Source organism: Lycium barbarum, chromosome 1 (assembly GCF_019175385.1).
Source record: "Lycium barbarum isolate Lr01 chromosome 1, ASM1917538v2, whole genome shotgun sequence".
NCBI lineage: Eukaryota > Viridiplantae > Streptophyta > Magnoliopsida > Solanales > Solanaceae > Lycium > Lycium barbarum.
In genome coordinates, this window is record NC_083337.1 from 123,925,506 (window position 1) to 123,951,123 (window position 25,618).

At 37.1% G+C, this 25,618-nt stretch overlaps 2 protein-coding genes across 2 annotated transcripts; one reads left to right on the plus strand and one right to left on the minus strand.

Annotated features, from left to right (window-relative positions):
- Positions 1–13,763: 13,763 nt before the first annotated feature.
- Positions 13,764–18,631, plus strand: LOC132637223 (ycf20-like protein). The gene is made up of 3 exons (XM_060354345.1): positions 13,764–13,984; positions 15,758–15,927; positions 17,999–18,631. Exons 2-3 carry the CDS (start codon positions 15,761–15,763, stop codon positions 18,441–18,443), a joined length of 612 nt encoding a protein of 203 aa, XP_060210328.1. The 5' UTR covers positions 13,764–13,984; positions 15,758–15,760; the 3' UTR covers positions 18,444–18,631.
- Positions 18,632–20,292: 1,661 nt separating this feature from the next.
- LOC132637230 (large ribosomal subunit protein eL38-like) lies at positions 20,293–22,015 on the minus strand. The gene is made up of 3 exons (XM_060354351.1): positions 21,872–22,015; positions 20,661–20,844; positions 20,293–20,492 (listed from the first exon to the last, which is right to left on the minus strand). Exons 1-3 carry the CDS (start codon positions 21,872–21,874, stop codon positions 20,470–20,472), a joined length of 210 nt encoding a protein of 69 aa, XP_060210334.1. The 5' UTR covers positions 21,875–22,015; the 3' UTR covers positions 20,293–20,469.
- Positions 22,016–25,618: the final 3,603 nt, after the last annotated feature.

Sequence of the window (25,618 nt, forward strand, 5' to 3'; positions counted from 1 at the left end):
TACGGAGTCACCCAGGAAAGTTTCAGAGCGATCGGATTACATTTGTGAAAGTTACGGATGCTTAACCATTTTTCTAACAAAATGCACCTTTTGTAGTTCAATTGCATTGAATGAATAGTACCAAAAATCAATCTCGGATTTCTATGAGCAGAATTGCCCCCGAGGCTCAAATCTCAACCTAGTATGTCTAGGACATGCCAAAGAATGAAGGGGAAGGCTTTACATACCTTAGTTGCGCCTTACGCTCGTCCAGGTTCAGTTTCCGTTTCGCCCGAAATCTACAAATGGTCATGTTTACCAATTGTCAACCATAAGACTTTAAGACTTAAATCTTGAAACAACACTTTTCTACAGAGATTTGGGCAGCATTTCCCCTATACATATAGCACCCCCGAGAATTCAACTCGGCCAGAATGATCAACAACAATCCCACAACAACACTAACAACAACAACAAGCACTATAACACACAATACAACACAACTAGTCTTGTTTTCCACATAGTCCAACAACTTCCATTCCAACTTCACATTCCCAAACCAATTTCAATGTTTTCATATTCCTTACTAATCAAAATCATTGCAATACCATTTGGAAACATTTCATACCATTTCTACAAAATATTCACGAAATATACAAAATATACGAATTTTCCGCCAAAGCCATAATGCATCCAAAACTTCTGATCTTTAACATACATATTCATAGCATGTTTCCATCTTCCAATTCCATCAACAATCATCATAATATGCACCTTAACAACTTCATTTCCACATTTACATAATTTTATCATAAAATTACTAACCTACCTACAACAACTTAACAACCAATTCTCATACAAATGTGAGCTAGTATTCTTCCGTTTACACCATATTGCAGTTACAACACAATTAACATCATGAATACAATTGGTTCATTCTTATACACACATACATATACATTCGGCCACATACCAATATTTCCAACCTCAACCCAAACCATTAATCTTTCACTTCCAACATAGAATTCACAACAACCACAACTAGAATACTACATAAAATTAATTCATCTTTGTCCATACACCAACACATACACACGGCCACCCATACATACATACAAATACCATGCAAACTTCCATATTCTCAAGAGTTTTAGCCTTTCCTACATCCCACAACATGAACAAAGCTTTCATACCATACAAAAGGGGATTAATTCTTACCTTTCTTCTTCAACCTCTTCACTTGACTCGAATGCGGAAACGATGAAACGGACGACCTATCTTCCGAAACAACTATACCATGTTGTAGAGGACCCTTGAATTAGAGGAAATACAACAAGAAAATAATTTTTAGAACAAGATTTCATGGGGGTAAAATTCCCCCACCTTGGCCGAAATGGCCATGGTGCTTTTCTCCTTGTTCTTTCTTTTCTTTTTCTCAAGCTTTCTTGAAACTTCTTGAAGACTCCCCCCTCTTATATAATTAATCACATGATTAATTAAATGGGTTTGGGCCATGGCACTTGGCCGGCCACCCCTTTAAAATTGGGCCTTAATTTCCTTTTTTTTTTAGCCCAATGACTTATAATTCTCGTTTTGAAATTCCCGAAATAAATTTTTGAAATTCCAATTGTGCCCTTGGCCTTCCTCCGCGTTTCCAAACCAATATTTTTCATGAACAACACACACGTGTGAATTCAAATCAACATATAGTCTCATTCCTTACAAATCAAAATCATTTCAAATTTTCCCGAACACTCGAAAGTACGGGATATAACATCCTCCCTCCCTTTAGAACATTCGTCCTCGAATGTTAAACTGACCTTATGGGGTCTTTTCTTACATCCGAGGAGGTACCCGTCTTTCCTCCGAAGATTCCCAAAAGTTGCCGTTGCTGTCTCTTTTTCTTCCGCTTACTTACTTTCCTCTTTCCCATTGATATCGTCGTATCGGAAGCTTCTACCTTTATTGTAACGAGTTCAGTATTCGTTTACTTCATAACATCTCTACATCACCTTTTTCTTGTCTCCCGAATTTTGTTTAGCTAACACCCTTCAGATATCGTAACAATGGCCACCGGGGCCCACTACAGATCGGCACAGTCACGAACGAGGCATCACATGCCTATCTATGGATTCACTGCCATTTTATTCATAAAACATTTCCAAACGCTTATTCAGACTTACTCTGATTCCAGAGCTGCATTGCGTTTCCTTTCTCTTTCAGCAGCCGAGTCTGCCTTGGCCTACCCGGCCTATTCATGGTTTTCGATCGTTCAGTACATTCCAATTTCCTTTGGGTTACCCCAGATTTCCTATTTGTCTTTCGTTTTTCTTCATTGGAGAAAATTTTGGTATACTTCCCAGGGGGGTCACCCATCCCAAAATTGCTCTGGCACTAGCACGTTTAACTTCGTAACTTCTACACATTTTTGACACGTTAATGCCGACATAATTACGTCGACTGCCCCACACGACCTTTGTCGCATAATTTAAGGCAAGTCGGGGTCTTAACAGCTTTCAAAACGTTCTCGTAGCGGGTCCCACCCCGATCTAGAGGGGATTCCTTTACTTTTCTGGTTACCGGGTCGTCCCCTGTAAATCCCCAATGTTTACCGTTACGCACACATACAAAATTCTGAGTCTTGAGCGAATCACTCAATCCTCAACGACCCGTCATACACTTTGCATTCTTCCAATTAGAGGAAACTTGGTCGTTAGGCATTTTATTCTTGCCCCATCGATATCGATCTTCAAGGCTTGTCAAGAATTTATACCTCATTTTCCTCTTCGGATTTCTAGAAACATTTGGGCAGAGGTTCCTCTGTATTTCTCACTATCGCAAAACCTGTTCACAGGAAATACCAACCACGCCTCACAGGGCCAACACATATACGTACGCATACATCACATCATATCACATCATAGCCGCACAGGGCTAACAATTTCAAATGAAGGTATAAAGATGTCGAGGCTTACCTCACATGCCCAACTCAAACTGCGCCTATTGTACTTTCCTGTTTACTTTCCTTTTCGTTTTCAACCTTACGTTTCAATCATACTTCAAACGCCTCACCCGGCATACGTCTTCCATACCATTTCTCATCTGTGTATTGTGTCACTTGCAATATCATCAGTCGTTGTTTTACGTCGATACCGTCCTCCAGCTGAAATCAAGAGTTAGTACAAGGAATTCACTTCCTACAGCTGGCTCTATCGCACGGTCCAAGATTCAAAGAAGATCAACAATCCCTAGATGCCCCGTAGTCTCCTGTTTATAAATGTGGCGCGCAACACACCATAAACAACACTCTACCGGACACGACTTTGCAGACAACCCCTAGGACAGACCTGCTCTGATACCACTCTGTCACACCCCGACCTCACTAGGGTGTGATGGGCACCCGACCCTTACTTAGGGCCGAGCGAACCCTCAGACTCTTGGTGCACATAAAATCACGTCATATTTTTTTTTTAAATCAAATAATAAAGTACATAGCAAAACTTTTCTTTCAGAAAAATTCTTTCTCGTGGCCCTCAGGCCGAACAAATTTGTGAACATACAAAATTCATTACATACACAGACCGACAACCAACACCCACAACACTGTCTGCAAAGTCTCTAACCAGATTCCGAGCGCATAACATACAGACTCTAACTCGGCAGCACTCCGGGAACAAATGGAGCTTGCCATCTGTGCTGGGATATCTTCCATCTGTCCTCACCTCAACTGGGAGTACCTGCGCGGCATGAAACGCAGCCCCCGAAGAACAGGGGGTCAGTAAGGAAATGTACCGAGTATGCAAAGCGACAATGTAACAATATAATCAAAACCCGAGCCAGAAGTATAGAAGTACAACAGGTAGGATCGGACCCGAGTCCGAAACAGAAATACAGAGTGTGTGGGCAGGACCACGACATATATCATAAGCACGGGGTGTAGCCGTCTGAATCGTGATATGAAACAGAGGCACAGAGCTTAACTGACAGGATCATCGTGCGGATCGGGGCACAGAGTGCGACTGACATACCCGCAACCAAAGCTAGGGGTGCAGAACTATAGCCGACTGAATCATAGTCCGGCTCAGTCATACAGAAGCAACACCGACAGAATCATTCTCTGAATCAACTGTCTAGAAGTGTAACAGGCAGAACCATGCATACAGAATCATAACTTACACGAGTACAGATAATATACATTTATATAAGGTTTCGGCCCTTTAATGAGGGGCGCAGTAGACAGTGCAACGGAGTGTGCACGAATAACCAGGATGCCACAATGTAACCTCTGACGTGCAAGTCACACACAAGAGGTTCCGGCTGACGAATACGACAATTAGAATGCCAAAATGCTTTACTTTCTTTTGAAAATCATTTTTGTTTCATGCATACAAAAGAATCAAACGCACACTTACCGCGGCCATAAGTCCAGCGGTCGCCATCACGCATACCGCGGCCAAGTACCCAGCGGTCATTATCACACATACCGCCGCCAAGGGTCCAGCGGTCACAATCATACATACCGCGGTCAAGTATCCAGCGGTCACTACCACAATTTCGACATACCGCGGTCAAGGGTCCAGCGATCTATGTCGGGCATAATCGCAAGTGCGGCAGACGCGGTCAAGGGTCCAGCAGTCAATGCCACACGTCCGGCATGACGCGGTCAAAGGTCCAACAGTCAATGTCGGACACGCCACGGTCGAGGGTCCAGCGGCCAATATCACATATGCGCATATTCACATAACCGGCCCGGGACTCGGTAAAATAGAAAATAACCATACAGGATACCAAATCACTACTTCCCAAACATAAATCACACGTGCCAGGATCATGCGTCACACAAGATTCAGGTATGCCAAAATCGTATATCAGAAAATACAGAAGATAAGTAGTTTATCCAAATTATCAGGGTAAGATTTTCAAAACGGTTTAGATGTCAAAAATATTTTATAAGGCTCATAAATGTGGTCATAGCACCTATCGTATAGTGAACAGCATAATAACCAGGAGCTACCTGTGAGCTCCGGACAAAAGTGAGCTGGCTAAAGCCATTCCGAAGATATCAAGGTTTCTGTCTCCACAATCGTTTCAATAAACATTAAATCAAACTCAGAATAGTTAAAATAACTCCCGTTTAGTAGTCGGAACAATAACCATAAGTTCCCTTGACTTATCGTACAAGAATGAAACAAACAGGACCATAGAAGAGAAGTCGGGGATAGCGGGCCCACCTCGGGTCAAGTCGAGGTGGCAGACATGAATCACGCACATTATACTCTACGGAGTCACCCAGGAAAGTTTCAGAGCGATCGGATTACATTTGTGAAAGTTACGGATGCTTAACCATTTTTCTAACAAAATGCACCTTTTGTAGTTCAATTGCATTGAATGAATAGTACCAAAAATCAATCTCGGATTTCTATGAGCAGAATTGCCCCCGAGGCTCAAATCTCAACCTAGTATGTCTAGGACATGCCAAAGAATGAAGGGGAAGGCTTTACATACCTTAGTTACGCCTTACGCTCGTCCAGGTTCAGTTTCCGTTTCGCCCGAAATCTACAAATGGTCATGTTTACCAATTGTCAACCATAAGACTTTAAGACTTAAATCTTGAAACAACACTTTTCTACAGAGATTTGGGCAGCATTTCCCCTATACATATAGCACCCCCGAGAATTCAACTCGGCCAGAATGATCAACAACAATCCCACAACAACACTAACAACAACAACAAGCACTATAACACACAATACAACACAACTAGTCTTGTTTTCCACATAGTCCAACAACTTCCATTCCAACTTCACATTCCCAAACCAATTTCAATGTTTTCATATTCCTTACTAATCAAAATCATTGCAATACCATTTGGAAACATTTCATACCATTTCTACAAAATATTCACGAAATATACAAAATATACGAACTTTCCACCAAAGCCATAATGCATCCAAAACTTCTGATCTTTAACATACATATTCATAGCATGTTTCCATCTTCCAATTCCATCAACAATCATCATAATATGCACCTTAACAACTTCATTTCCACATTTACATAATTTTATCATAAAATTACTAACCTACCTACAACAACTTAACAACCAATTCTCATACAAATGTGAGCTAGTATTCTTCCGTTTACACCATATTGCAGTTACAACACAATTAACATCATGAATACAATTGGTTCATTCTTATACACACATACATATACATTCGACCACATACCAATATTTCCAACCTCAACCCAAACCATTAATCTTTCACTTCCAACATAGAATTCACAACAACCACAACTAGAATACTACATAAAATTAATTCATCTTTGTCCATACACCAACACATACACACGACCACCCATACATACATACAAATACCATGCAAACTTCCATATTCTCAAGAGTTTTAGCCTTTCCTACATCCCACAACATGAACAAAGCTTTCATACCATACAAAAGGGGATTAATTCTTACCTTTATTCTTCAACCTCTTCACTTGACTCGAATGCGGAAACGATGAAACGGACGACCTATCTTCCGAAACAACTATACCATGTTGTAGAGGACCCTTGAATTAGAGGAAATACAACAAGAAAATAATTTTTAGAACAAGATTTCATGGGGGTAAAATTCCCCCACCTTGGCCGAAATGGCCATGGTGCTTTTCTCCTTGTTCTTTCTTTTCTTTTTCTCAAGCTTTCTTGAAACTTCTTGAAGACTCCCCCCTCTTATATAATTAATCACATGATTAATTAAATGGGTTTGGGCCATGGCACTTGGCCGGCCACCCCTTTAAAATTGGGCCTTAATTTCCTTTTTTTTTAGCCCAATGACTTATAATTCTCGTTTTGAAATTCCCGAAACAAATTTTCGAAATTCCAATTGTGCCCTTGGCCTTCCTCCGCATTTCCAAACCAATATTTTTCATGAACAACACACACGTGTGAATTCAAATCAACATATAGTCTCATTCCTTACAAATCAAAATCATTTCAAATTTTCCCGAACACTCGAAAGTACGGGATATAACAAGAACCCAACTACTTCTACCCTTTTTCAAATGGGTGAACTATCACTAAGAGTGAATTCATACTAATATTAATCCCAATAATTATATTATATCTGTTCATGGGTTTTCTAATCAATTCAACCCTTTTACAAGTAGTTTTTATGCTAAAGTTACCTTCTTTATGAAACACTAAGTCTCAATACATCATTCTCATCATTTAATAATCGAATTCTCATCTTAGGAAGTGATAATCTATACTCCTAGATGATCAAACAATAATAAAATCAATAACCCATTCATTTATTCTAGGGTTCACAACTTCTAGGGTACTATCCTTTCATTCACCATCAAAGAACAATTAACTAAACATGGAACCTGGCAATATGATGGAATGAACAAAGTGAAAGGTTGAGACTACCTTTCAAGAGTATTTTAGCCCTAGCCTTAGAATTTCGCCACAGGAGTTCTTGGAAACTATTTTGGAGTTGTGTGGGAATGGATTCGGAATAAAGAATATAAAACGCTGATTTTACCTCCCGTCGACCGCTGTAGCGGTCGATGTCTCACTGCAGCGGTCTCGTTATAGCGGGAAACCTCCCGCTATGGCGGACCTTATTTAATCCTCGGCTCCCTACAGCAGCGAGCCTAGCCCCGCTATGATAGACCAGATACAACGGTCCCTCACATGCTACAGCGGTCCATTTTGACTAGTAGCTCGGGGTTTTCCACTAGTTTTTCACCCAAAAATTCTAACACCAATCCAACGCTCTACAAACGCAAACAAAACATGCACACATACATAAAAACACACTAAGAACTCACTCGCGGCCTCAGAATTCTCAATGGAGGTCTAGTTTTCTAAGTCACCCCCAATAACGACCTAGCAGGTCATTACAGACAAACACATTTGGGGGGAATTCCTCTTGAATTTCCCTCTCAATGAGATGAAAACCAATGAAATTTTAGTATTTGAATTCACAAATGGACAAAAATGATTAAGAGAAAGCAAAAAAAGCAAGTAAAAGAGGCAACCTTGCCTCTTCATCGTTGAATACAGTGGAGATAGGACGGCCCATTAAATGTTATTTCCTCAAATGACCATTGTAACATCCCGTAAACCTAAGCTAGGTGTGTACGTGTAAAAACTAGTATTAAGATGATACTTTAGCTATATGAATCCATTTGGGTGATAAACAGTCATTTTGAAGTCAAACCGAAAAGTGAAGTTCCTAAGGCCTTCTAAATTCACTAAGTCTGAAACAGTCTGTACTTATGGCTAGTTTTTGGGTATTTTAGTTGGGAATTTGGGAAAATTCAAAATATGAAAGTTGTAGGTATTTGAAATAACTTTCGAACGATATATTATAGAGACTTTACAGAGCTCTGTACAAGAATTTATGTCCATTTTACCGAACACTGCACAGAAACTGACACGAGCCGCGCGATGGCCAAGCTTCGCGCGCATGAAGGCGCGTGCGAAGGCCCCGATAGCAGAACAAATGCAAAAAAACACCCTTTCCGAATCTCAGGTCTGCAGGGGGCCCCATGATGCCACGCATCGCGGGGCCTTCGCGGAAACAACGATTTTCGGGTCAAAAGTCGGGTTTTGCATTTCTTTCTTATATTTAACCTTGGGGTTAGTTCCTAAACATCTCTAATAATGAAAATCAACCCTAAGGCCTCCCCAAACCTATAAGGTGAGTTCCTACTCTATCTACATCGATTCTACACTAAATTCACCTCTTCTTGACACTAGTTCATCTCTCTAAACCCTAGATTCTTGAAAACTCAAGAAGAAGGAGATAAGGGCGTGTGGAGTTCATCTAAGAGGTAATAATTTTGATTTTCTGAGTTTAGTAATAACTTTTGTATTGGTGTAGACCATACTTCAACATTAGAATTCACTAATGATTCACATACGATTCAAGAACAAGTATTAAGGCTAGAAAAACCCTAGTTTTTCGAATAACGGTAGAAATTCCTAGAATTGGTTAAAGTTCTAAACTTTGTTATTAATAACCATTGTAGTGTGATTTTTTAACTTGGAAGTAATCCTCTTTCTAGCTTATAACGGGATTAGAGGTATGTCTCTTTTTTAACATACTCTTTTAAACGATTTTTGTGACTTTGGTTGTGGTTTGTGTGCGTGAGGGACAAGCCCACATTAACCTGTTTTGTATTATATTATATATATGTATTCATGACTATTTCCTCTCTAAAGGATGATTGAAGATGAAGGTATAAAGCTTTGGTATTTGAACTTGAATTAACCCATAAGGGATGTTTAAACTTAATAATTGAAAAGCTTGACTATCTTATGTGAGTGCTCTATAATGGATTGTGTTGAACTTGAAACTTGTTTAAAGAAGTGAACTCGGTTTCCAAAACTGAAATGACTTGATGTACCCCTATAATGGGATGATGAAAACAAATAATGTGACTATCATGATATGACTTGTGATTCGGCTTCCATGCCATGATTTAAGTGATTCGGCTTCTATGCTAGGATGGTGATTTAGCTCTTTTGCCATGATTTATATTGTTTGTGTTTGGCCTAGCTACTCGGGAGGAAGGGTAGTCACTATAGATGATAGTGGAGTTAGCCTAGCCATTCGAGAGGAAGAATGGCCATCGAGAATTCGCAATCCCGGTGTGGTCTCTACCTAGCTATTCGGGAGTAAGGGTAGCCATTAGGGTTGATAACCCTGATGTGGTGCTTCTATGCAGTTTAGGGAACCTTAAGTGGCAGTCCCTCTTTACGTTGATTTGGGCATGTATCGGCATGTATTATACTTTGGTTGTCTGTGAGTGGCTTGTTGATGATCTTGAATTCATGATTGAAAAACTTAAATATGATAAATGACATAACGAGTTGAAATTGATTTATTTCTTCTTTAACGGTTTTCATTAATAGTGTTACTAGTTTGGTGATTTATTCTATCTCTGAATTTAAACTGCTTTTATTGACACCGTTTTACTGATCCTTATTATATTATTTTGTTATTTAACTATTGTCCCGGAGACATTCACTGAGTATCCAGTACTCATGCATACCATTGTTGTTTTTATGGTGTGTTAGGTAATGTTGACGAGCAAGTTCGTGATACGCGCGCGGATTAAGAGAGCTTACTACTTTCTGGACTATTTGGTGAGCCCACATGCTTGTTCCTGAAATTAGATTATGTATTATTTATCATCTTAGAGGCTATTATGTTTTATTTATTATCTTAGAGGCTCCATAGACGGACGTTATTTCTGTGGGTAGTAGTTGAAGTCATTGTTTGACTCTTTAGGTGTTTCTACGTTTTATAATGATACATTTATGACAGAATTCCGCTGATTTTATTATTTGATGGTGATCATGAGTTAGTTAGCTATTTATAACGTATTGATATAACTGTTAAAAGATCATCGAAAAAGATTTGACGTGTATAATTTTATAAGGTGCTTCCGGTGTTGTTCATAGCATCAGATGCCTGTTACACCTAGGGTGGGTTTTGGGGCGTAACAACCATACATGGTCTGTAAAAGTTGAAGACCACTGTATTTTGCCATATCCGGCATTGGTGATGAAGAGAGAGAGGGGTTCAAGCTCGGCTAGGGTTTCTTAACCTTTTCAACAAAGAGTGAAAATAAGGTGTTTTTGGTACATTTTGGTTGAAGTAAAGGGGAAGGTGGGCCAGGTCGCCTAAAGTGGACCTGACCCAATTCCGTTGAATTAGCCAAATTAAAAAGAAACAATGGTTAAATTGTGCAAATGTGGTTACAAATTTCAAAAAATGAAACTATAAACAAATCATTTCAATTAGGGTCATCTAGAAAACAACTAGTCGTTTCAAGTATAGCCCAATTTATAGTGTAGAAATAAATTGCTCATTTCAATGATGACCATAATCAACACATTGACAATTTAAATTTTAGCTGATTTTAAAAGTAATTGCGGTTAAAGCTAAATGAACTAAAAAATTGAGATGTAATTGATTATTTATTCAATTAATCAAGTTTCTCGATTTTAATGGAGTAAACCATTTATCAATTGATCATTAATAGTTTACACAATTAATTAGATAATTGTTCTTGCTGTTTTGGATTTAAATTTGATAAATATGCTTAAAATCCTTAAATATATGCCAAGTATACAAAATGATATACAATAATATACTTGATGATATTTTTGCCAAATGAAATGGTAAAATGTCACCGGAATAATTTTGTAAAATCATTTTCGACTTGTAAAATGTTTATTTCACTCCGTTTGTGACTCAAGAACTTTGAATAATTAAATAAAATTATTTGAGGGAAAAAATTAGGTGTCAACACCCGCAATATTACATTTGATTGTGGACAGCGGAGGATTTAGTAGTCATAGTATTCACGCCAGCAGTAAACATCTTGTCCCTCAAATTGGCGTTCCTCCAATCCTTCTTTGCATGATACAAAGTGGCAGTGGGCGCACTCTGCTTGTTATTCCAGCATAGATTATTTTTCGCTTCCCACAAGCTCCACAAAATCATGACTGCTTTATCCATTCTTGTTTTAACATTCATCACTCTCTGCTCCTCAAACCTCTCCATAAAGTTACGTGTTAAACCATGCCAACCAAAATTTGATTGAATCCAACATTGTTTTGCAAAATGACATTCTACCAAGCAATGTTTTATAGTCTCTGGTGCTTGCAAACATCGAGGGTAGATTGAACTAGCTACACATTTGTTCTTTAAAAGGCTCTCACATATAGGTAAAATATTTCTGAAGGCTCTCCAGATAAAGGTTCAATTCCGCGGTTGGAAGGATTTCTTTCTGCTATCTGTCTTTCTCTTTCTCTTTCTTCTCTTAGCAAAGGTAGGTTCAAGTTAAACTTTTGGCTTGCGGGCTTAGAGACTGCAGCCAGCTGCTTCCTTTATAGTCGTCAGGCATGGGCGGTCTGGTCCGAGTCGATTGGTCAGACGACAACTACTTCCCAAATTATTTTAGTATTAGCCGCCTATCCCGGAATGAAATAGAAAGAACACAAAGCGCTAGAGCTACAAGGTCGATTTTTTTGGGGGGATAGGCTTATGAAGAAGTAAGCTTATCCCCACCCCAACCGGCAACTGCTAGGTTTTCCCATCTCTTCTAAGCTTCCCCCAGTCTTCGGCCCGAGTTGTATGAGACAAAAATTCATCTTTGAAAGGTAAAGAAAACATCAATTGAAGATAAACCTTAAGCACTTTAGGAGATAATGAGAGGCTCCAAATGAACTTACAACGTTGTTGTTACTATTGGTTCGGTGCAATATTTTGATTATAAAGGAGACGACATCCACTCTTCACGGAGTATAATCCTTCGTTATCCCATTTTCACATCCACGTATCTCCACGGAGCCTAATATTCAAGAGAAATTGTCTAGTTGCCTCTATCTCGCAGGCATCAAAGAGGGTATGCAGCGAATCCCAATTCCATTCTTGTACATCTTGTTTCACCAGATCAGTACAAACAAATTGTCGCTTTCAAGAAAAATAAGCTTTCAACATAACGAAAATCATCCTTAGACAACCATGGGTCAACATAAACCCTCACTGTCTTCCTATCACCAATACGTCGAAGACATCCTTGGTTAATAATTGTTTCCCTTCACACACATCTGCCCATAAAAAAAATTAGGATTGGAAGCTCGCCTTACGTGAAGAAAATTTAATTTATGATAGTACCGAGCTTGAAAAATCTTACTCACAAGAGCCTTAGGTCTAGTCAAAAGATTTCATCCTGTTTTCACGAGCAGTGCGAGATTAAAGCGTTGGATCTCTCGAAAGCCCAAACGCCCCATCTTCTTTACGGACACACATTTTCTGCCAAGATATCCACCTAATCTCACATTTTTTCCTATTCTCGATTTTGACAAAATTAAAATCCATTCATGGCTCGCTCAATAGGTGCACACATATTACTGGGTATCAAGAACATATTCATCAAATAAGTTGAAATTGATTGAGCTACAGTTTTGAGCAAGACTAGGAAGGGACTAGTACACTTCCAGTTACTCATTTTTGAGATTACTCTCTCTTGAATATAAATAAAGACTGTTTTTTTGCTTGTTGCAACCACTATCAGCAAGACAAGATACTTTCCACGAGTATCCACCTCCTCAACATGAAGGATATCCTCAATCTCTTTTTTCACACCTTTATTAGTGTTGTGACTAAAATAAATATCAGACTTTTGGAAATTTACCGGTTGACTTGGAACTCATTATTTCTTTATTAAATAAATTCCTTCCAATTTTCCAGGTTCAGTTTTCCAGAAAATGACAAAAAAGGTCCACTATCTTTGACAATAAGTTCCAAGTAATCCCTAAGTATTAGCTGAGCAGTTTTGATCTTTTAAGTTTATTAAATGTGAGCACTTTTAGTCTTTGTAAGATATTTTTCAAATTCTGATTATTGAATTTAATCGGAATTGTGGGGAAAAAAAGATACAATCAAGAACACCAGAAATCTCCATCAAGATCCCAAAAATTGCAACATAAAAGAAGCTATACCAAACGCAATAAAGTAGATAAAATTAACAGAAATTATACCTCAGATAGTTGCACCAGACTCCATATATAGATTAAAAAAAAAATTGCAAAAGATTTTACTTCCAAATGTGATTTTCCACCAAAATATTATCTATTTTCACAATTCATGCAATTTAATTATCAAAATTTGGTAATTATTGACGGAGATCCAAAGTGCTCATTTTTAATAAACCTAAAGGACCAAACCTAGTAAAGTCATACACTAGGGACTATTTTGAACCTAGTTCCCAATAAGTGAGCATTTTAGTCATAAAATATCAGTAGGCATTTTCTCAGATGCTCGGCCGTACTTGTCACTACCATTCTCCGACATACCCATAAACCACAATCTTTATCTATCCTATAAACACAAATAGAGTTTTTTCATCTTTCTGTAGATGCATTGGGAAAAGATCGACAGTTACTTGTTGTGGATTTGCTGAAGCAAAGATTTCTTAAGGTAACCTCCCACTTCGCACACGAAATCACAATTATACTATGCTTTTGTTCCAATTTCGAATGTTGTAAATTATGGGTCCTTTCGTGCAGCATCTAATAAAGTTATTTTAATATTTTCCAGTATTGTGCAACTTGAAATTGATTTTTTTATAGTTTTAGCTGAATTTATCCTGTGAATAAAGGAGGAGTAGTAGACGCTTGCTGATTTAATTGTCAATTGCAAATGGGTTTGTCATGTGTTAATGAAAACCATGGAAGAACAGTGGTCGAGTCAGGATTTTAGTAAGGGGGTTCAAAATATAATGAAGTATACGGACGAACAAGCCAAGGGGATTCAACACCTATTATATATACATAAAAAATAATTATAACTTGTATATACAATGTAATTTTCTGCCGATGAACCCCCTTGCTTCTATCTGGCTCCGCCCCTATGGAAGACCAGGGTTCGAATTCAGCAAAGCAAACAAAGCTAGGTGATCTATTCCAATATGCCATAGTTGGGTAGAGGTATCCAAGGCTGAACTTCAAAAATTTTTTAGGAAAAGGAAGATTTTCTAGTGGAAGAAATTTAGTGAACAGTTGTCAAATGGGGAGCTTGCAAATTTTAACTTTTAGATGAAGAAAGTTTTTAAGACTGAATGCAATCTTATGAGATGGAGCAGAAGAGTTGCAGTTCGTAGCGATCCTGTACAATCATAATTTAGTCATCTAAGCGCCAGAGGAAATAATAGACAACAACAACATACCCAATGTAATCCCACAAGTGACGTCTGGGGAGGGTAGGATAGGATGTACGCAAACCTTACCCCTACCTTTGTGAGGTAGAGAGGCTGTTTCGATAGACCCTCAGCAGAGGAAATATTAGACCTATTTGAAAAGCATTATGGAGATATAGGACTCCAAAGAAGGTGCATTCTTGATGTGGTGTTCTGCATGGAGAGCCATTCTGACCATAGATATTTTAAGAAAGAGAATGTATATTCTGGTCAGCTGGTGTTGCTTGTGTAAAAAGTATGGGGAGGTTATAAACCATCTACTACAATATTGTGATTATGCCTCAGATTTATGGGCTTGATGTATGTTGCCACATTGTGCCTTTGTAAAATAGCGTCAGCGGGTTGTAGCTATATATGATTTATCAGAAAAATAAAAAGAAAAACAAATAGATTAAATACAGAATGCAGAGTAGTTGCGAATGAACCACTTTTGATTCTCTGGATAAGTTATTTATTTCATTATAAAAAATCTGCACTAAGGCACTTATGACAGAGCCACTTACTGGGGAAATTTAAAGCTTTCCCTTCTATGTATGACTCTTGCATGAAATGGTAGCAGAGATTTCCTTCTGAAAAATATTTTGGTTCACAGATACTTGTCTATCAAATATAGAGACCAAGTTGCTAATCAGGGTGGTACAAGCATGAGAATGCTTAAGTTTGGTAGGCAAATTGAAAGCAGCGCCTTCAATATGTAAATAAAACCTGACCTAGCTACTTTTTTCTTTGCTGAATGATGACTTGAAGAGTGCTTGTATTTGCTGGAAATACCTTCAAGAGTGCTTTATCTAGTTTGAGATCCTGCATATAGTTCGACAGTTTGATAAAGTGTGTATTTTGAGCCCTGAGATGTCTGCAGTAGGCCTTTTACTTTGAAAACTTTGAATGTTATATACATACAGGGATCACACTGATTTTTTCATGACCCCTTCTCTCTTTTCGCTTTGTTGTATCATTAAGTCGATTTCTGATTGCTTCTTTTGTATGCTTTGCAGTTTATGGCTTCAATCATGTTGCAGTCTTTGCCAGCAGCCGATAATGAAAGCTTTGGACAATTATTTGTAGTTTCAAGAAGTTCACCTATCCTGGATTTCTCCAAAAGACCAGAAGTAACTGAACAAATTTCAAAGTTTGGTGTAAAATGTATGCCATCTCTTAATATTAGGTAACATTCAAAATGTTAGTTTTGAATCATCTAAATATTTACATGATTTTAGTTTCTGAAAACTAATTTCTTTTGTGGTTTAAACTTTTGCTGCTCAGAACAATGTCAGTTGCATTTCTGGATGTGCAATAAGACCCTTTATGGGATTAAACTAGTTTTTTAAGGCGTAACTATGTGTTGTTATTTGACATTGAGAGAAGAACTGGATGTAAATTCTGCAATCAATGCTCTTAATTGAAGAAGTTTGAAGGTACTTGTGCTCTTTCAATCCCCGCTTTTTGGCCAAAAGATGGTGAAGGGGAGAGCCCCTTCCTTTTCCACCTTGCTGTTGCTGGAGGTAGACACTGTACAAACTGTCTCTAGCTATGGTAGGCATAGGGTTAAGTAAGTGACTCAGGGGAGATTTTTGCTCTGGGCTTAGAAGTATTAGGATTTTTTATCAACAGCCTAACAAAAAATTTTCACAGTGATTTTCTCAAAGCACTATATAGTTTTTACTAGTGTCCAAACCTATCTTTTTGTCGCCTGGACCCTTGGTCTTTTTGTAGAATGATTAAAAACACATTTGTCATACTCATAAAAGCTGCAAGCTTGTAACTTGGCACTTCCAACTTTGTGTGTGTGGACATATCTGTGCATTAGTTAGTCTTTCATTAATTTCAATCAACTACACCTTAATCCCATACCAAAATTGTTTTTGTGCATCTTCACATAAATTGCTGCGTGGAGGCACAATAACAAATTTCTTGATAATGAATTTGACTTATACTCGAGTATGAATCCGAACCATTTGATTACCACTGGATAGGTCTCTGATGCCAACATAAAGTCGTGTTCTGATTATTTGCTTAATGTTTTAAAATTTGGACACTTGTATTATAGCTTTTTGAGAGACAAAACTCATGTTGCTTAACAAGAAACCAATTTGAATATTGCATTCCCATTTTTTATAATTTCGTTCAGATTTTTCCCTTAGGTATAGAAAAACAAGAAGTTGAAGTAATAAGTGAGGCTTTTTGTGACACGCCCAAATGTAAAAAATGGAATATCTATTCTCTTTTACTGGATCAAGTCTCAAATCAGAAAGAAGAGGAGAAGTTGCTCATAGATTTAGATATCTGTGTTGTGTATTTTTGCTCTTTCAGTATTGTAGACATGGATGATTATTCAATCTATGTTAAGATATTGAATTACTTGAATGTATTGTTTTTGTTAGAATCTATATTATCCATGGAGAGTAGCAGTATATAAATTTTTAATATTTGTAAATTTATATATTTTTGTGCTTTACTACTGCCATATTCCCCAGATTTACAAAGAATTTGTCAAGATGAGTTTCCAGGGTCATGGCTTTATATGTTGGAGTTGGTCTTCCTTGGACATAATTCTATAGCAAGATTTGACTGAGAATTCCCCTTTTTCTGCACCCCTTCTGAAGCAATTTATCTAAAACTTGAGGAGCAACTTTGAAAACTTTCAACAGCTTGTACGGTTAGATTATCTTTTGTTACTGCATTCGTGGTGTAAACTGGAATATGTTAACGAAACAGAAACTTTATTAGACTTCGTAGAGTCTAAGTTTAGCAGAGCGTCATACTTTTGGTTTTTTACAGCACTCCCCTTAAGCTGTTTTGTGAATACAATCATTACCTTTTCAACGATAAAAAACAACCTATCTGTGTTGGCGTCCAACACGGTGCTAGTGTTTGCCTGTGCTACTTTAATTAACTAACGCTGTCTATGCTCTGAAAGTCTGTTTAAAGTTTAGCCTGTATGAGATTGAATGAGACCTCAATCAATATGAAGGCTTACTTTAATAAGTACTATGGCGTTGCTTTTCTCCAATAAACAATAAATTTCTGTCTGAAACAATGTCAATAATATGCTGGAAGTGTGTGTGCTCGAGAAATTGAGAGTGAGAGATCGCGCTTTACTAAGTCAAGAGGACCGAGACAGAGATAATCAACAAGACACGTTTGTGGTAAAAATAGTTATTTATTTATTAATCCTAGTATTTTGTAAAAATATTCATTTTTGCATGGTTAAACAGACCTTTGTTTTGTAAAAACAGGTCCCGGACAAGAAGACGTGGTTCAAGAATAGCATTTGCTTTAGATACAGGGAGACTTCCCAGTAGTGACGATCAAGATGGCCTCAACGGTGATGGTCGTGATCTAGGTGGAACTCGTTTGGGGAGGATAGTAGGTGCTGGAGGCAGGCAGTTGTTGGAGAAGCTTAATTCAGCTCGACAAAATTTTCCTATGAAAGTATTTCTGCTTCTCTTAGGTTTTTATACGGCAAATGCCTTGGCTACAATCCTAGGACAGACTGGTGATTGGGATGTGTTAGTGGCAGGAGTCGTCGTAGCTGCAATTGAGGGAATTGGAATGCTTATGTATAAAAAGCCTCCTTCTCTTCTGTCCAAGAGGTTGCAATCTCTGGTTTCGATGGTGAACTACTGGAAAGCAGGTGTTATTCTAGGTCTCTTCGTTGATGCTTTCAAACTAGGTAGTTGATTTTCTCTCTAGCAATCCTTGCATTCTTTTCTCAAAATGATTGTTGCCTCAATGCCATCATGTCATGTGTGTATCATATACTAGACTGCTCCCATGTACTTAAGTGAGTTTCGGTGCTTCTATTTTGAGGGCAAATGTATATTTTAATAAAATTGTTTTCCAATTCACTTTATTATACCTTTCTGTTATATCTTGTAGTCAATACTGTTGCAATCTCCGACTGGACTTGTTTATTAATGTTAACCTGTTTTGTGTTTGACATTTTATAGCAAATTTTCAAATTGAATGCCTGGCTATTGCTCGCGGAGGGCAAAGGTGAGCTGCTCAAAATGTGTGTTGATCAGTTGATGTCAAAGTGTACATTCTGAAACCTGATACAGATTTTCTGACCGCATTCAATATCCAGTTAGGAACTTAATAGAAGTTCTTAAATGATTTTGAGCCCGTTTGGATTAGCTGAAAAAAAAGACTTTTAAGTATAATGTTTAAAGTACTTTTTAAGTGCTGAAAGTAATTTTATAAATAAGTAGTTACGTGATAATAGTGCTTAAAGGATTTTTAGAATTAAGGGTGGTATTGGAATTAATATAAAATATGAGGGATAAAAGGGTAAAGTTGTTTGTCAAATCAAAATGTCTTTTAAGCCAAAAAAAAAAAGGGGGTTGAGCAACTTCTTGGTTTTGATTGATTTTAAACACTTTTTAATTTAATTTAAGCTATTTTTTATTTTATCAAACACTCAAATAAGATAAAAAATGACTTATCCAAACGGGCTCTTTGTAATTTGTACACTACAGTATAGTTAATTATTTATTCTACCACCGAAAGGTTCACAGGTGCCGCTGCATACATGTCACAGTACGATGTGTTTAAAGTAGAGCTAAGATCACATGTAGGAAAATTGGCCCCAAAAGACGATCTTTTCTAAATCAGTGCACGCCTAGTTAGTAATAGAACAAATTAAAAACACGAGATCAATAAACGCAATCAAACCAGTTTACCCGTACAGATATAAATGTGAGATCGTGGTGGCTCTTAGTAATTTGCTTCCCAAGGTAAGTTAGTTTGTCTTAAAATGAAATGAGTAATATACGTAGTCGTCATCCCAATCGAATTAGGATTTCAATATATAATTTTAAAAGGGGCGGATACGTGATGTAGTATTCCAATTTCCAATATGATCACCATATTACACGCATACCCTTATCTTCCATACAATACATACCCCCTTTATTACATCTTATACGCTGGGAAAATCTAGAATTCTGGACCAAGATCTACTGCAAAGGCTTTATTGAATTAATTGAGTACTAAAATGCTCTTTTAGCATTAATCTGACCAACTCATTTTCCTTAAGGGTTACCGTAACATGACGGAGAAAAATTAAAATTAGGACCCGAAATTAACCACAATGTGGTATCATGAAATGAAACCCAACATGGGTGTTTTTGTCATGAATTCACATGAAGATATATGCCCACCAACTATGGGTGTGTTAGCATTTCAATTTGGAAATCCTGAATTTGAATTCGTGGTGGCACACCCAAAGTGACAATCCATCACGGTTGAGCTAATTTTTTTTAAAAAAAAAAAAGACCCAAAACTAAATCATACTATTTTGCAAGTATCAGATTGTTCTAAATGTTAAACACATGGCCAAAAAGTTAAGCGCTTCGCGGAAAATCCTACTAACGCCTCTTTTCTACAAAGGGGAAAAAGAAAACGGCAAAGAGAACGGTGATGCACATCAGCAAGTCAAGGATGTTGACATTTCCTCATTCGTCAAGAAATAAAAGGTTATGAGAATTCCCTATAGAGCGCAATGAGAAAAGGTTAGGATACCTTGCCATCTAACAATCAAAATTCATTTGACAAAACAAGGGTTCATATTAATGTCTAAATGCTCGATACTAAAGCCACCGTAAGAAAGGCAAGAAAATATGAAGGAACAACAAACATAGGAGTTCTTTCAAATTTCTCCATTGTCTAATAACTTATAAGGAAAAAGATTTGCCGCTTTCCATCTTCAGAGGTCTTGCACACTCAAACCTACAAGCCAAAAAATAATCCAACACTATTAAGCTCATGAAAATCAGGTGCCCGCGAATAGAATGTACCATAAATCTCAAGCGAAGTAACTTGCCATATAGCACAAGGCAGAGGCATTGAGAATATCAAAATAAAATAGCGCGACGTTAGCAATAAAGAAATGCTCACCTGGGGGAAGCGATTGCTTCAATTTGTCAGCCTTCTCGAAGTCGGGCACACAAAGTGTGTAGAGATATTTGGAGCAGCGAACCTTGAACTTGACCATATCCTTGTTCTTCTTGATCTTCACTGACCGAGCATCCTTCCTTCTAGCAGTGAGAAGGAAATCCTTGATCTCGTGTATTTGCTTCGGCTGGTAATAAATCATTTGGTTATTAGTTCGCATTCTTAGAGCGGATAAAAAGAAAAGAAACAGCAAAATGGAGCATTCAGAAGGATCATAGTCTCATCTAGCCAAAGCATTTACTAACACTCAATCAATCTAGTCCAGGAAGGAACAAACAAAACAATGAATCGCATCATCTAATAGACTTATCAAATTGCTTGCTTTTCATCTAACTCTATGGTGCAAGAAGCTAGGAGGTAAAGAAAAATATTTGCCAACTTTCCAGCTAACAGAAGTAAATAAACAGACACTTCTCTATCCGAGAGTTATCAGATCAAATCTGTTCCTATCTAATGAAACGCTATTGGATCAAATGACAAAGACTTTGTTGAGAAAAAGATAGTTTTTCCCGGATGAAATGAAAATTGGATTCATGTAAGAGGAGAAAGATTTTCCATTCCTTAGCTGGAAAGATATGTGGCCATGAAAGAGGGATTAAGTGTCTACGAGTAATAATAGTAGGCAGTTAAAAGTGCTATATCAATGAGTTATATAGTGTTTATAATTTATTGTTCCTCATTCTTTCCTTAATGATAACTGTTCACCAATTTTCAAGTGTCGCATTTTCGCCTATCAAAACTTAGGTTAAATGTTAAGGTCTTGTAAAACTAGTAGTAGAAGATAACATAAATGTATGCATTTGGTACACATAGCGCGTGTGGATTAAAACACGAACAAAATCCTGTCTACTGTGGATGCAGAAAAAATTACTTTCTCATTCATCATTATTTAAAATATATCAGCAAAAAGAAAGAAACATACAACTAACACTATCCCAAGCTGAATAACAACAATATATTTTCCTTTAAATTTACATAAACCATAGTACTTGTCAAAGGATAAAAAATTGAAACAATCATCATATAATGTTTTGCGTTGCAGTAATTTCCCAAGGCTTACATTAACTAATAAAGATGTACCACAATAGAAAAATCAAGTTATGCAGTTATCATCTAGTAACATTAAAGATGAAAAGGAGAGGAGAAAATTGTACCATGTTTGGGGCTTGGAGTAGTGAGATCCCAAGTTTTGTCGCCGCTTTTGCCTACTAGAGGGAGACTTGTTATGGTGGTTTATAAAACGGTGCCTAAAACCCTAGTCATACATTTCCAAATATGCCCTTATTACCATGATATTCCAAAATTAACCCCGGGGATGGGGGCTAAAATTTCCTTCAAACTTTTATAAATTAAAATATATATTGTAATAATACAAATGTGTAACCCGTTTAGTTTATCTCCAACTATATGCTAAAATTAGCAAAAACAATTAGGGAGTCAACTTTCAAAAAACCGACTTAACCGACCGAATCGTATCGTACCGAGCTGATTTTTAGGGTTTTTAATAAAATCGAAATTTTTTATATAAATTTATAACCATACCGAATAGTTAGGTTGGTTTTTAATTTTATAAAAATAAACTGAAAAAATACCAAACCGTATAAGTTTATATGTGTAAAATATATTTTATATATTAAATTTAAATATAATAAAATATTAAAATTTTCACCTTGGGTTCGCGATGATGAAACTACTACAAGTCGGTAACATAACTAACACATAAAGTTCCAACGCTAAATCTATTATATTACTCCTATTGAAATTAAACTAGTTCTAGCATCTCAAGTAGTAACTAGCTTGTAAGCTACAAAGTATTCCAACAATCTTAGATAGAAAGCTACAAAGTATTAGATATCTTTCTTCTCGTATGATTTTAAATTTATTTTATTGGATACTTAATCTTAGTAGACTCCGTTCTTGAGTCTCATCTTGATTGATTTTTGCCTCTCGTGCGACCTAAATTATACCTTTTCTCTTTGCTTAACATTGTTTTACACTATCGTAAAATAGTGAGATCAATCTTTATTCTTATCGTTTTTCATGTTTTCTTGATTCATCAACCTTTAAATAGTAAAAATGTCTAGAGAGTTTTTACCAAAGTCTTTGATATTGTGTCTTTAACTTTTACTAGTGACTATTGTAGCGGGCGTTGGGAATTCTAAGTTTAACCGACTCGCATATACCTCATAAAAGAGGGAGGTGTCCCGAGGAAGTACGGCTGTGAATCGTACCGGGAAAGTCGGAAAAACCCGCCAACCACTTAATGGAGCTCTAAACTACACATTTTAGAGTCGCCACCTAATTTTTATGAAATTAGAAAAACCAGTTCGAAAAGGGTTCATTTAAAACTATTATTTAAAAAGAAACCTAATCTACCAAAGTCTGGGTAAGGGTTCTGGTGATTCCTCAGGGAAGGTGTTAGGCACCCCAGTATTAAGGATCCACTCAATTGCGGTTTACCTACGAGTTCTAATAGTTTACCTTATGATTATAAATTGTTTTGGACAAAAATTGTTTAAGTCTAGATTTCCGCAATAAAAAGGGTGTCATTTACATGCAAGAAATTCGTTTTTAAGAAATCGTCGAAGTATAATTCTGCTCAAAATTGAGCATGGGTGTCGAACTTGAACACCTAAGCTAATACCTGAAGGCTCTTAGAGTAGGTAGGACTCCACGTAAGTCCACCCGAAAAGATTTTTGGAAAAAAGTGTTTAAGTTTATGAAAATAGCTTTAACATACTATATATACCGTAATTGATTATAATATGTTATATACTTTAACCTATCAATCATACTCTTTATTTAGCAAGATTTTAATCCATTTTTATGCATATTTATTTACACAAGTCTTGAACGTTCAAAATCAGTCCATAAGTTTTAAAACAATCCAAAATGGTCTCAGGCAGTTCAGTCCCTCAAAGTTTCAATAGTGTCAATTCAGTCCAGTAATTTTCCAAGTCCAGCATTCCGAGTCCAAAACAGTCTCTCAATCCGTTTTTATTTTTATTTTTATACACGAGTTGAATTTAGTAAAAGAGATCAGTTTTAGCAACTCTAAATTGTATGACAATCATATAAGGGTTCCAACATATTGAATTTAAAGGCACAAATATGAATTTAAATTGCATAAAGTAAAGAGTAAAGATTTTGGGCCGACCAAGCCCAAACAAAGATATTATGGAAGTTGTCCCTAAGTCCATATGTATGCTCCATTTTGCTCCGAATTTGTTCGACTCGATCTAGATACGTTAGTGGACCCCGTGGGAGCTCACCAACGAGTTTGGGTGGACAAGAATACAAACAGGTATGCACAATATTAGTATATTACTTAACATAGCTAAGAGCTAAAATAAATTATAAAGCCAAAAGATTAATCACATCGACTTGGGCCGAGCCCATATTTATTAATAACCAAAACTGTAAATAACATCATAAACGAAAGGCCCAAGACAGAGCCCAAAGGCTGAATACAAGAACAGGTAAGGAGGCATAAAGGACCAAAAGAAGTGCAACCCAAGTTTTTAGAGATGGGGACAATAGGCCCAATAACAAGCCTAAGCTATAATCTTCTCAAATTTTATTTTTATACACGAGTTGAATTTAGTAAAAGAGATCAGTTTTAGCGATTCTAAATTGTATGACAATCATATAAGGGTTCCAACATATTGAATTCAAAGGCACAAATATGAATTTAAATTGCATAAAGTAAAGAGTAAAGATTTTGGGCCGACCAAGCCCAAACAAAGATATTATGGAAGTTGGTCCCTAAGTCCATACGTATGCTCCATTTTGCTCCGAATTTGTTCGACTCGATCTAGATACGTTAGTGGGCCCCGTGGGAGCTCACCAACGAGTTTGGGTGGACAAGAATACAAATGGGTATGCACAATATTAGTATATTACTTAACATAGCTAAGAGCTAAAATAAATTATAAAGCCAAAAGATTAATCACATCGACTTGGGCCGAGCCCATATTTATTAATAACCAAAACTGTAAATAACATCATAAACAAAAGGCCCAAGACAGAGCCCAAAGGCTGAATACAAGAACAAGTAAGGAGGCATAAAGGACCAAAAGAAGTGCAACCCAAGTTTTTAGAGATGGGGACAATAGGCCCAATAACAAGCCTAAGCTATCATCTTCTCAAATTTTTCTAAGTGTCAAACTGTGGTATACATAGTATACCACTGATATACTTACTCAGATAGAGAGCAAAATGTCACACCCTAATCTCCCTAGGGTGTGATAGGCACCCAACCCCATACCCGGAGCCGAGCGAACCCACAGACTCTTATTACATACATAATCTCTTCGGACTCTAAAATCAAATAAAAGTGAAATACATAGTAAGCTTTCAAAATCTTTCTTTTATCATTTGACTCTGGTAATCAGTGAAAATGACAAACATAATAAATGCTTTTGGAAACTTTCAGAAACAAGTCAAATCTGTAATCACACGGAATTTGTAACATAACATAAAATGACACATCGGCTGATGGAGCCGCTTACAAAACTGACATCCTATACCCACGACTCTGTCTGCAAAGTCTCTAACTTCGAACAAAACATCATAGCACATATACTCTGACTCGGCAACACTCCAGGAGCAAATGGAGTTGCCAATCCAGCTGAAGCATCTTCTAGCAATGTCCTTTACTCATCTGGGTGTACCTGCGTGGCATGAAACGCAGCCCCCGAAGAAAAGGGGGTCAGTACGGAATATGTACTGAGTATGTAAAGCATGGAATACAGAAAACATAACCATAATCGAAACAAACAGTACAAAAGTAAGTACATTTTCAGAATACCAAAATACTTTTTTTTTAGAATGCAAACCGTGTATACCTATGTCATGTGTCAGAAGGAGTACAGAAAATAAGCAGATCATCCAGAGTGCCA

What these genes read in the sequence shown, in the direction of transcription:
- LOC132637230 (XM_060354351.1), bottom strand. An exon ending in GAAGCAATCGCTTCCCCCAG is followed by an intron (nt 20,493 to 20,660) that starts GTGAGCATTTCT and finishes TTTGGCTTGTAG; the next exon opens with GTTTGAGTGTGCAAGACCTC.
- LOC132637223 (XM_060354345.1), top strand. Translation starts at nt 15,761, where the DNA reads ATGGCTTCAATCATGTTGCAGTCTTTGCCAGCAGCCGATAATGAAAGC. An exon ending in ATGCCATCTCTTAATATTAG is followed by an intron (nt 15,928 to 17,998) that starts GTAACATTCAAA and finishes TTGTAAAAACAG; the next exon opens with GTCCCGGACAAGAAGACGTG.